The 13235-nt window shown below is 42.1% G+C and overlaps 1 protein-coding gene across 7 annotated transcripts in view; it reads left to right on the forward strand.

Annotated features, from left to right (window-relative positions):
* LOC120900190 (protein split ends-like) overlaps positions 1 to 13235 on the forward strand; it is a 70276-nt gene that overhangs the window by 37291 nt on the left and 19750 nt on the right. For all 7 annotated transcript variants that reach the window (XM_040306859.1, XM_040306863.1, XM_040306860.1 and 4 more), the window contains one exon: positions 10065 to 13219. In XM_040306859.1, the coding sequence (XP_040162793.1) occupies positions 10065 to 13219 (3155 nt within the window). The remainder of the gene's footprint in view (positions 1 to 10064; positions 13220 to 13235) is intronic.

Here is a 13235-nt window from a genome sequence, read left to right on the forward strand (position 1 = left end):
GGATTGTAACTGCAATGGACGTGTCAGTTTTAATGGTTCATAAGTTACATAGATTGTTTATGAACAATGTCAATCAAAAAGCATTTCTATGGCCAAATCATTTATGAAATCTTCTTTTTATATTGTTTTCGCAAGATTTCAGTTACTATTTTATCGTTATCGTCATACAAGCATGTTCTTGGTCACGTACAGGTTTGATGACCTTTTAATAGAATGTGCCGCACACTTTGGTCACGAACTCCAACCATTAATCGTAGTTTTGGTGTTTCTAATGCATCAAACATGATTCTGTAAAACTTTTAATGTACTCCTTCTATTAATACTGCTTCCGATGGGAACATTTTCTGCTTAAGAATAAGAATCACTCAAAACAATAATTGGTTACTGGTTACTCTTGACATTTCATCCATCTATTGTAACTGCATCAATACAGTAGAACTACATAATATGAGAGAAAGGTTGAGTTGCCGTGGTGACGATCGTTTGTTTATACGGGTTTTCACGTGTATCGGTCGTGTGTAATAATACTAAAGAGTGTATGGATGAAACATCTGCTATACAGCAGTGAGTAACAATGAGAAGATCAAATGTCGTCGAGGTGTGGCATGTTCGTGCTGCACGCTGCTCGTGGAGATGCTTAAAACGTCTCAAATGTTGATCAAGTACTGACGTTTGATTGCCGTTGTACCGTGAGGTTTGCAGTTACTTACTTCGTTTGGGCGTGCTGCATAAAGAAATGGTAAAGGTCACTGGTTTAGTTCAGTCTCGGTTGGGATCGAATATGGCTTCACTACTATGTTGTTAAACCGTTCTGCAATATATTGCCTGATGAACAATTTCAAATGGCAGTGATGCACAAAACCTGCTTTAAGGAAATTGTAGCTTGGGTTTGAAATGGTAGCAGAGAGAATTATAAATGAATAATGTAATTGGGTTCAAATCTTGTGTGGTTTGTTTTCATGTTCTTGAACTTCATACGAAGGAAGGATTATTATGATTTTCAGTGATCAAATTATTCATAGATAGCTATTAGCAGCTCTATAGAATCTACCACAGTTGTAGCGTCAACTAATGATATAATGAAATGACGCACGACAACATGCCCGTCATGGGTTCTAGCCCCGAATGGACCGTGCTCCGATACGTTAACAGATGTCGTTAACAGACATGGTCCGTGGAAGTATGTATTTAGCCCTTTACTAGTGGTACAAGGCACGCTTTTACCGAAAACGGTTGTTGTGCCAAAGAAGAAGAATAAGCAGAATTCACTTTAGGGCGGATAGTCCATCACTGGCAAAACCTAATATTTTGTCAATAAAACATTTTGAATTTTTTTTGTCGAAAGTTGAGGAAAGAAGAAAGGAGAAAGCTTGATCAGTGATAAGGATCAGACAGTAAGTTACAGTTTTGGAGTAAGTGTTATTGCTGATAGTATTCGTAAATACAATGATAGATTTTAATAAAATCTGGAGCATTAATAATTGAAACCACTCCAAACAAAAATCCTGAAAAACGATGCCTACGATGTGAACATTGTCTTGACAAAAATGTCCCTAAACCTGTATTTGTTGTAAACAATAGCTCAATAAATAATCTTTCCAGTTTTCAATTTTATTTCTTTCATTAGATCAGTCTTGTTATAAATTCTGGATTCGAATCTTATTTTTGAAGTTATATCCTATATATGTCACATGTGTCATGGAGCAATGAACTCTACTACAGAAGTTTTATACTAAAATTAGAGCTAGAATGTGCGTTACTGAAATCTTGAAAATTCTGGAAATTACAACATCGTTTTGATACCAAACACAATTTATTATTCTATCTTAACTCCCAACTGTTATTAGTATATTAGTATATTGTTATTATGCGATAAACAAGTTTAGATGATTATACGTACTCAAAAAGGAGTATCTATTAACTCGAGATGTTTTTTTCAATCGAATGATATTTATTAAAATATAGTTTTTTAAATAAAGCAGAAATGAAAACATTATCTCAAGGTGATAAAATTGTCACCAGAATACAAAACTATCAAAGAACATAAATGCCGAAACAAGATTGCAAATTAATGCATTGTGCGAAACACACACACACACTCATTGACTGTAATGTCTTAATGTATTGAATACCCCACTTAGACATTCCTACCCGGTCCTGCGTTTATTTTTTTAGTTTTATTACTCACATCCAGCAATTGTATGCTTGTTGGATATGTTATTTTAATGGTCGTTTTGAGAACGATTGCTTCTTCTTGGACACCCACTACCACCAACCCACTAATTCTGCTGTGTCCTTGTCCAGATGGTGACTGGAAAATAAGAACCGAACAGTTCATGGAGTTAACCAGGCGACTATTAAGCGGTTGTTTTGTGCTTGTTGCTGGCTCTCAGTGTGTGTGTGTATGTGCATTAATGGGTCATAAAACTGACGCCGACATGCTGCCTTGGGCCGCACTCCGCGCGACGGGAGGATCATCTGGCAGCCACGAAAGATCGTAAACCAAATGGTATGGTTATTCTATTTTTCGCCTTTTATCGTCTGTCTGGTGAGGTCGTTTAAAAATCACACATCGGCTTACCATTCAATGTTGGAACGGATGAATTGAGCACGCTGAGAATGCACATGCAGCAAGCTGCTTGAAATATTGGCGATGGGCTGAAAAGGAAGGGATAGCATGGCAGCATCATGCAAACATGACGGTCAGCTGATACATTATTCATCGCGTCGTTATACAGAACTATAATTTAAATATATTTTATTTGATGCATGGTGTAAGGTAGGGTAAGGTGACGTTTTTACCTGTATAAATATTGATTTTGTGTGTGTGTATACTAAGTTACATTTATGTTACACATTTAAACTGAAACCTGGATAGGAAGTTTTTTCGTCTTATTTAGCGTAAAAATCGGTAGTCGGTTCAGGTATGTCTAAACCACAGTTGGATTTGATTCTCAATGACTGATTTGGTTGGTCAACAGCAGGATCTAGTCAATCCTGCGAATGAATTCTTTTGTGCCATGGCACCACCGGAACGCTGTTTTCTTTTATATTTTTCAATTTGTTTATTATCTGTCTACTAATTTGAATTAATGATAAAAGAAAAGGTTTAATTGGACTCACCCTATCGTCTAGAATGCTTATTTTGCATACTCTGTTAGAATTATCTGTAGATGTGTTCTGTAAGAATTATTATATTTTTCAATTGTTAATTTATGTTGCATAATGTAGATTTAGATTTTCGAAAAGATCAGTACAGCTTTATACATCTAAATCAACTCAACTCACTCGCTCACTCGCTTTTAGATATTTTTGTATTCCCTAGGAATTTGCTTAGAAATAATTGTACACGTTACCCAAAAACATTTTTGCGATTCTCTATTAGTCAATCAACGTTCGATCGCTTTCTGTTTAACGGTGTCGAGAAATGTTTCGCATCAATTAACTGTATGTGCTCGTTCTGTGAAAGAAAGACCAGAGCAGCGGTGCAACGGTAATGACGATTCTCAAGGCAGCTTTGTTTTCTTTAGCAAGACGATTTTCTCTGTTTGTTTGTGAACTATGTGAGCCTGCGAATTCGCGTGCGTTGTCCAATTCTCTCAAGATGATGGCGCGTCACGGGAAGGACGCGTGATTTAACACGAGACTGAGTTTCGCGTCGTGGCTCCGCCATCTGCCCCTTTCCTCTCTACATACGATTGCATTTTTGCTGCACCGTTAGGTATTGTGCCCAGCTATGTGTGGTGCATATGCACGTTCGTATGAGTGTGCGTTGGTTGTTTATAGCCGTGGCGAGGATCTTTCTCTCTTTCTTGCTCTCAGTGTGGTCGAAGAAACTCTGCAGCGCGTGGAATGTGCAATAGGGGAGGAGGGTAGGTTTGTGTGCTGCAAAACAGCATCGTGGGGCCGTGCGTCCTCGGTTTCGATAGAGTTTATGTTGCTTTTTTAACCTCTCCTTTTTGAGGTGGTGGCTTAGAACCATGGTACATAGCAAATGTACGTACGGGTGGCTTATTAGAGTTTTTTGAAAACTTGTGTGTTTTTAAGGTTATAATGCTGGTGTTGCTAACCGTAACGATAGTATCGGATGTTATATCTATTGACTAGTCATATAATGCAAAATTAATAAACATACTTCAACCGAGTCCTTACATCGACAACATAAAAAAAACAATTAGAAAAATGTAGTCAGGTATGGGTTACTGTAACTTTCATATGTGTGATGCCATGCCGAGTTCGTTCCTAGTATATCATGTTGTTAGATGTTGAAGATAATTTGTGTGCAACTATTTTGAACCGATCATGCAGCTCATTGCTTATTTACTTCACACATTCTGGGGTTGTTTTACTGGTTCATTCTGGGACTGCCATTCTCCTGTCCTTTGGCTCTCATCATAACCGTCACAACAAAACGGTACCGTCACCACTCACCGTCATAACAATATCGTCAAAGCCAAAGCCTCCCTTTCTAGCGCTTTTGCCGTTGCGAGGGCACATCTCACCATCCTATTCCGCTGCAGCTTATGATGCAGCCTCGAGGCTGCCACTCATACAATGCACCTCGTTTAGCGACCAGACGGTAAACTGTTTAGTGTGTGTGTGTGGAGGTCTTGAATAGACGGGCAAGTAGGTATTGCTATAGGGGCACGCGATTTGTGGCTAGTAAACACAGCGACGAGGGCCTTGGACAACTTTTCAGTGCATTGAACCTCGTGTGAATAGATGGAGGCTATGCCGAGGCACTCTCCAGTATGCAACACGCCTCACTGGCTATCATCGATCACAAACCTGCGCCGGGGCTCCAAAATGGTTGCAACATGTGTTGTATTCTTACGTACCCTCTATTGCTTACTGTGGTGTGTCACCTCCTTAGGTTAGCAGGCTTGATGTAGGACAAATGGTAACAAAAACAGACCACTCACACAATACATGTGAGAAGAAGGTGTATAGTGTAGGCGTTAGTTGAAAATAAGAAGAAAAATAGTGCAATTTGTCGTTGTTTGGGAAGTTATTGGAATAGCTTAATTTGTTAGTTATCCTACTTATGGTTAAATTTGTATGGCTCTATGGTTTCTTTGCATCACATTTTTTAATCCTTTTTTTCTATAAGGCAACAAAAACCATATCGTCGTTGATGTGGCTTACCTTGGCACTGAACAGAGAATGGGCTTTTTACAGTATTTGGCGACAAACATGGTGTGTATATTGCATTTGATATACAATTCTTCTTCTCAAATAGATCAAGCAATAGTGTATGTGGTAGCCTTGAGTGACTAATTGAGAAAAAACCTTCAATGTTGTTTTGTTAGGCTCTTGAAGGACACGGCACAAGTATTGAAGGTTAAATTATAGGTGTAAATATCTCATTGCAATCAACTTTCTGTTATAGAGTTCAAAACATAGCTCAAGCGAAAACTTTAGTTTCATTTATGTTATATTTTTTTCTTTTGACCATTTAAAGCTACTGAAGCATTGATTGTATGCTCAACACTAATCATACAAACATCAGGTAATAATAGCCGTATAAAAAAAACCTTTTTATTCTGCGTTTTCCTAATTTTCTCTTTCTCCAGACTATTCTGCACAAAGGAAGCAAAGAATATTTTACGGTACACGAAAAGAAAAACATTGAAGAAAATGTTGCTCAATACATGCAGCCATTTCTGATTACTATGTAGCATGCTGGCATTACCTCAAATTCTTTTTCCATATTGGGAAAAAAACCAGGAATGCAAAAACGTAATATTTACGACCCGGGAAAACCTTTTTCATGAGGTGTGTGTGTGTACCAGTGTATAATTTCTCTCAAAAGCTCACTTATGCTCTCTCTTGACTGTACGTTGCTATATCATGTTGCTGTGTGCGAGCCTGTTATTCCTGTGGCGGAAAAGGGATGCTGCAAAAGAGGAGAGTGCTAGTAGTAACGTAGTATGTGTGCTATGTTTTGGATGCATTACCCTCAAAATACCCGAAATAGTGCGCGGCTCTTCCGGAGAGTTACATTAGGGGTAGAGGATTTTGTTTGTTATGCAATGTAACGAAGGATACTCTCTCATTCTTCGTGTATATAACACATTGTTGGGTATGTGGAGAATGTTTTGGGTCCATTCTATGTCGTTTGTTGGTGGTATGTGTGCTATTAGGTACTGACTGATGATCTTATACTAATGCTTTTTCTCTTACAGGGTTGGGCAATGTTGTCGTTTTGCCATCAATTCTAAATTCTCGGGTTGTTTTAGAATTTGAAAAATGTGTTAATTGACAAAAAAGGTTAATAGAATTTTCTTGCTCTCGATGCACATTAAAAAGCAACCGCAGCCAATAGAACATCACTCAGAACATGCAGAGCATGAGGTGAATACTAACAAATAAACATTTTCATCAACTTTATATTATTGTTCAATCAATGTAGAATGCTGCATTCACGTGTTTTACTAAGCAGAACTGAATCAATATGATTTTTTTTAAAGAATATAAGGTTTATATGTGCTGAATAAGTACGTGCAACGTTCTATAAAATGGAGGTTAGCTGAATTAGAAGCATATAAGTGAAAGCAATAAGCGCGCGGGTAGTGTCTTTGACGCACTCGGGTGATTTTGTTCTGATGCCATTGCCGATGGTCCGCCTCGTAAAACAGGATTTAATGGATGCGGGCAAAGCTCCCTTAAGGTTCTTAACGAGCATTCCCCCGGGGTGTTTCCTATGATTGCTTCCGTAATCCCTTAGCCGTTGGCTGTGCCACAGGATCAATTTGAGGACATTTGATTCGTTTTTGTTCCATTTCTATGTATCATTTGTAAATGTAACTGCGCACGTACATGAAATACGTTTTTGGAGCATTTTGTTACAACTCGAACAACTCAACAGTTCGAACAGATAACATATTTGATATAATAAAACAAGTAAGTGATACTTAATAAAATAAGTAAGTGAAGTAAGTGAGCTTTGAATGTTTGGTTTTGATAAAACTGTGTTTAGCCATGGAATGTTGGTTATAAATTTAGTGCATAGCAAGAACTCATATCATATATGAAAACTAAATCCTGGCCATTAAAGTCCTTGGCTAATTAATACAATTTTAAAAACCTTCTTTTGTGCAGTAGGCTAGGGAGTATTTTTTCTATAAATTTACTTAAATACTATGAACCTGCACTCAGCCAAATGATGTGAAGAAAAGTTTACTCCCGGGGTTGTCTGACGTCATTTAATCACATTTCATTGGATTCCTGATTCATACAGACTATTTTATTCATTTTTTATTCTTTCTAAAGCTCTTTGGAAATTGTCCACTACAGGCAGATGGGTTTGGGTGGGCAAAGGTTGTGGTTACAGTAGATAGGATGCTGCTCATTACTGCTGTAACTAGCGAGGGAGTGGAAGAACATCGCCCGGCTACTACTCGTCCAGGTTTTGCTGGAGAGAGTGGGAGAGGATGATGCGTTCAACTGCGCAAGACTACTGACCCCGAGCTCCCGAGCCGTACTTTTATCACCCATACACTGATAGCAGCGCGCAGTGAGCGATATACAGACTCCAGCGTGTAGGAAAAGGGCGCGTGCTCTGAGTAACAATTATCTCTTATCAGCTGTGCCCAGTGCACCGTTGCCAAAACGACAACGGTGAGGAGGAAGCTTTTCGCTCGCTCGTCATACGGCTATGCTAGTGTTGTGAGCATCGCCCCCAAATGTGCGACATTAAGACTAAGACACACGGTTGTTACTGTATTTGGCATGCAGACATGGACGGATTATGAGAACCCTGTTCTAAATATGTACGAAGTAGGCTTTAGTGTTCCTTTCATAGGGGGGCCCATCTATGAGTCGAGCTATAGGGGCTGTAGGGCTTTACTTTGATGGCGGAGTATAGCGCTTTCGTCGAGGGCGAAGATGGCACAGGGATTGTGGGCTGTGACACAGTCGCGCATGCGCTGTGATGTGTTTTTTGGTATGATTTCGGTGCCCTCGAAAGGTTCGATAAACTGCTTTGACAAGGAAATGCTCCTTATTTGTGTACGGTTTACGTTGTTTTGGGCTGTATCCAGCAGAATCTATCGATAAAATGTATCATTTGGGGGTTTCAAATATGCGCTTATATGATAAAATGTACGAAAACTCTGATTGGAGTGCCATACTGCAACGCTCAGATCGATTTTTACAAATTCAAATCTGAATGTGAAGAGTAAACTTAACCCGTACGAAATAATGCTTTGACAGCAACATTAATGATAAATTTTACATTGATGATGCATGCCAAATTCGCATTTATTGTCGATTTTTTTGATGACAAAAAATCATGTTTTATTACAGAGAGTTAGATAATGTTTCATGCGTGTCGTATGGTTGGTACCCTATCGTAAAATTAAGGCTCAAATTCTCACAGAAATTGAACCTTCAACAACAACACAAACTATTCTGTCCTGTATAGAACAACAATCATGCGCTGACCAAGTTATTGGTCTACTATCAATTGTTTTATAGTTTTTTACAGAATTGCGTTAACAAATACATTTTAACACCAATACGCAGCCTGCATGTAGTTAGAAGACAATTAATATCCAATTGTATTATATCTGCAAATGATAGATCGTGTAATTTGTTTTATATATTTACAAACTTCCCACAATGACAATAACACTACCCTGCCCTTGCCTCATAAAAATGGTTCAAGATTCAACGCAGCTGGGCGGAATATGTTATTCAATTCAGTGTAAAGGCATTGTATATACTTTGGACAAGTACTTGAAATGATGTACTGTATAAAAAAGATTTAGAGACTATTTTGCTATTTAATTGTGATATTTATTACCTTTTCATGCCTGTGTCTTCATATCGCGCTCTGCCAACTGTTTTTCTCTTCTACGATAATTTGATACTCAATTTTAATTTCATTCAGGGTTATTTGTTGTATCATTTTTATCTGTATCTTTTATCACTGTAAACTAACTTTGCTATAGCAATCGATTACTACAAAAATCGGTCATTATTTTATTTAATTGTTTTATTTTTTTATTATTATTTGTTTTGTAAGCTATTTCGCGATAGTATTCTCGTTTTATGAATTGTAGAATTTATATTTTTTTCTTTTTTTTCTCTCGTTTTCTTTTAACCAACAGATACGGCAGATTCCCAGAGTATTTGAATTGTCGCTATCCTGACATTCTACGATCAAATCCTTCACTCCGTTTCGTCAACCACGCCTTCGTTGCCGTCGTCTTAAACACCGCCGTCTTTAGCGCCTCCTTTGCCACCGTAAAGGACGTGTGTGTTTTGTGAAAAGGATCCTAATTGATATTAAACTATCAACTAATCAATGGTGAAAATCTTACACTGTGGCTAAAAATAGAACACGAAGAAAAAGATTTTCCCGAATGTTAACTGCGCTTTATGTGAATCCAGAACAAAGGTGGAACTAGTGCTATTGTTTCATTATGTGCAGCTTTCTGAAGGTTATACACTATACGCCATGTATAGATATATTTTGCAAAACAGTATGGAATGAATAAATAATGTCAAAAAGTGTGACCATCAATCAACCGAAGTGATCAAAATGCTGTGATCCTTCATTCGGAATCCCTGACATATGTGTATATCTTGCATAATATTGGCAGGATTTTAGTTGGGTTTAATCATGCGACAGCAGTGACACAATACTACGAATGAAGTATCTTATATGAGAAACGTTTCATTGTGATACCAAAGTTTAGTTTTGTTGTTTGAAGCCTCAAGCACATTATAGTTCTCTGTAGAATACCGTGTTTAGTAGAGAATAATCAGAATGCTGATGATTTTTGGCGATCAAATCATAAGTGAATCAGATCGAACGGGGGATCGTTACGCAATTTTCCTCTATTATTTGTTATGTATCTTGCTGATAGTTTCTGTGAATGTGAAATACGATACTTCTTAATTAATTAAATGGGACAACATCGAAGAATAATTAAATCTTTCTATTATTTTTTATACATAACTGTTGCGAATTACCAGCAGCTTAAACAACTCATTTGAGGAACCTTTCCAGCGTACTCATCTCTTTTTTCTCTTCTTCATAAATTCTGATCTTACAGATCGACAGTCAATCATTCACGCTTAAGTGGAGGTGGAAATAGCAGTTGGTACAGCAGCGAAACCAACAACGATAAGAGCCCATCTTCGATCTCACAGGCCTCCCATCAACATCCCTCCAGTTCGATAGTTCCCTCGCAGCTGCCGGACGTTGGAATAGGAGTCAACCAAGGTCACAATAACAGTGCCGGCAGTGTAAACAACATCAACAACAATAACAACAATAGTTACGATGGATACGCTGTGAAGAAGAAATCGCAACAATCACTCCCGAAGTCTCATCGATCCGATTCTGAGTCCGACTCGCTAAACGACTTGCACGTTCACCATCATCCCCACCACCAACAACACCACAACAATTACAACAGCCACAATCACCACCACAATCCGCAGCGGCATCATCATCACGCATCGTCGCGGAACGCATCCCCCGGGCTGCCCAATTCCTCGTCCCACAGCCATTACCAGCAGCCGCCACCTCACCAGCATTATCATCACCATCATCATCACCACCATCCGGTGAATAGTTTTGGTGGTGTAACGGGTGTAGCAGGAAGCGAGCGAAGCGAAAGGACGAACCATCAGAGCCAGCAGCACCTGCATCACCACCGATCGGCGTCACGTTCCCGATCGCGTTCGCCAAGCAGCAGATCGTCCTCCTGTTCCTCGTCGACGCACAGCAGTGGCGGCGGGGCACCGAACCATTCCGGGGAAGCTGGCACGACGACGAACCTATCGGGACGCAGCAGTGGCAGCGGCAGCAGTAGTAGTAGTGGAACCGCAGGCGCATCGTCGGTTGAACTGCTGCCCTCGTTGCCGTCGCCCTACTGTCGCAACGATGTTGCTGCCAACTGCTCGTCCCCATCGGCAACTACCACAGTAAGCGGCGGAAGGACTCTGTTGCAATCCGCGATATCCACAGCAGTTGCAGTAGCAGCAGCGGCGGCAGCAGCAGCATCAGCATCAGCAGCAGCCACTAACGCAGCTGCAGCAACAGCATCGCCAGCAGTGCTCATAGATAGCAGCAGCCACAGCGGCTGTGGCGACGGCTCGGACGGCGGTAACGCTAATAATGCAGCTAACGGCTCAGGCAATCAAGGTAGCAGCAGTAGCAGCAGCAACAGTTCCAGTTCCAGTAGCACCAGTTTCAGATACAATTCTACCGGTGCATCTGTTGGTGGTGGTGCAGGAGGGGGAGCAAGCACTAGCGTCACAACGACGTTGTCGGCCACTGTTGGAGCAGCAGCAGCAGCGTCAGCACCTGCAGCAGCAGCTCCAGTCAGTAGCGGCGGTGGAGGCGGAGGAAGTGCGGCTGAAACAAGCAGCACAGGAGGTGGGAAAGGGGGCGGAAGCGGAGGTGCAGTGCTTAGCAACGGCAGCACTGCTGGTAGCGGCACGAGTCTGATCAACTGCCATTCGGAAGATAACCGACCGCTGGCGATCTGCGTGCGTAACTTACCTTCCCGCTCGTCCGACACCTCACTCAAGGATGGCTTGTTCCACGAGTATAAGAAACACGGCAAAGTGACGTGGGTGAAGGTGGTCGGCCAGAACACCGATCGGTACGCGCTCGTCTGCTTCAAGAAGCCGGAAGATGTTGACAAGGCACTGGAAGTGTCCCACGATAAGCTGTTCTTCGGCTGCAAGATAGAGGTGGCCCCCTATGCCGGGTACTACGACGTGGACGACAACGAGTTCCGGCCGTACGAGGCGGAGCTAGACGAGTACCATCCAAAGTCGACGCGGACCCTGTTCGTCGGCAATCTCGAGAAGGACATTACCGGTAGTGAGTTGCGTAAACAGTTCGAGTGTTTTGGTGAAATCATTGAGATAGACATCAAGAAGCAGGGTGTGAGCGCGTACGCGTTCTGTCAATATTCGGACATAGTGAGTGTAGTGAAAGCGATACGGAAGATGGACGGTGAGCATCTTGGCAACAATCGCATCAAGCTCGGGTTCGGCAAATCGATGCCAACTAACTGCGTGTGGCTGGATGGAGTCTCCGACAGTGCGAGCGAGAACTATCTGGCGGCACAGTTTAATCATTTCGGCACGGTGTCGCAAGTGAGCGTTGACCGGGAGCGCAAGCTGGCGCTGATTTACTACGAGCAAGTGCAGCAAGCTCAGGCGGCAGTAAAAGAGATGCGTGGCGTGATGTTGCGCGGTCGCAAGCTGCAAGTGGACTTTGCGTCTCGGGAGTGTCAGGAGGCGTTTTTCGATAAGTTAGATAAGCAGCAGTCCGGCGGTAGCATAGCGTCGTCATTCGGATCGCCCCGTTTCGGCGGCGTTACAGGAATCGCTGGAAGCGCTAGTAGTAATAACAATAGTATTAGTGGAAATGTTAGTAATAGTATCAGCACCGGAGTGGCAAACAGTGCTAATAGTGTCGGCAGCAGTAACAGTGGGAGCAGTAACAGCAACAGCAATAATCTGTCCCGCAACCGATCCGGGTCGTCGTTCAGTCGACCGGGCAATCCGCTCAGCGGCAGAGGAGCCGATATCGGGTCCGCTGCGGCTGCTGGCGTCGTCTGTGGCGGCGCATCGCCCCGCGTTGACCCGCTATCATTAGCCTCGCCATCGTCGGTGTCCGCATCCAGTGCAGCGGTCGGCGGTGGTGCCGGCAATGTTAGTTCACGGGGCGGTAACAGTGGGTCTATAGGAAGTGGTGGTGTCGTCGGCGGCTCCTTAGCCTCATCGCGATCGAGGAATATGCGGTACTCGAGCGAAGACTACTATTCTGAAGGTGGTGGTGATCGGAGATTTCGGAGCTACGACGAATACAGCCAAGGATCGGCCAGCTCAACGCACGAGGATGAGCGGTACGATCAGCATGAGCATAACAACGGCAGCAGTAGCAATAATAATGCTGGCAGCGGAAGTGGCCATGCTGGAACGTCGTCGACGGGCGGTTACGGTCGCAGTAACAGCCTCATCGACCGATTGTCGGGATCTCATCATCACCACCACCACCATACCCCGCCATCGTCCGACTCTCCACCGGCAACGTCTACAATGCTACCTGCAAGCAGCATCATGGGAGGTGTAACAGGAAGTGGCAGCATGGCATCCTCGATACAATCCCGCCTGAGCGGAGATGTCGATCTATCCCCTTCCTCGAGCAGTAGTAGTATACGGAAACGTAGCGAGAAAGGCACTGGTAAGCATTCAATAGA

The sequence above is a fragment of the Anopheles arabiensis genome, chromosome 3 (assembly GCF_016920715.1).
Source record: "Anopheles arabiensis isolate DONGOLA chromosome 3, AaraD3, whole genome shotgun sequence".
NCBI classification, from domain to species: domain Eukaryota; kingdom Metazoa; phylum Arthropoda; class Insecta; order Diptera; family Culicidae; genus Anopheles; species Anopheles arabiensis.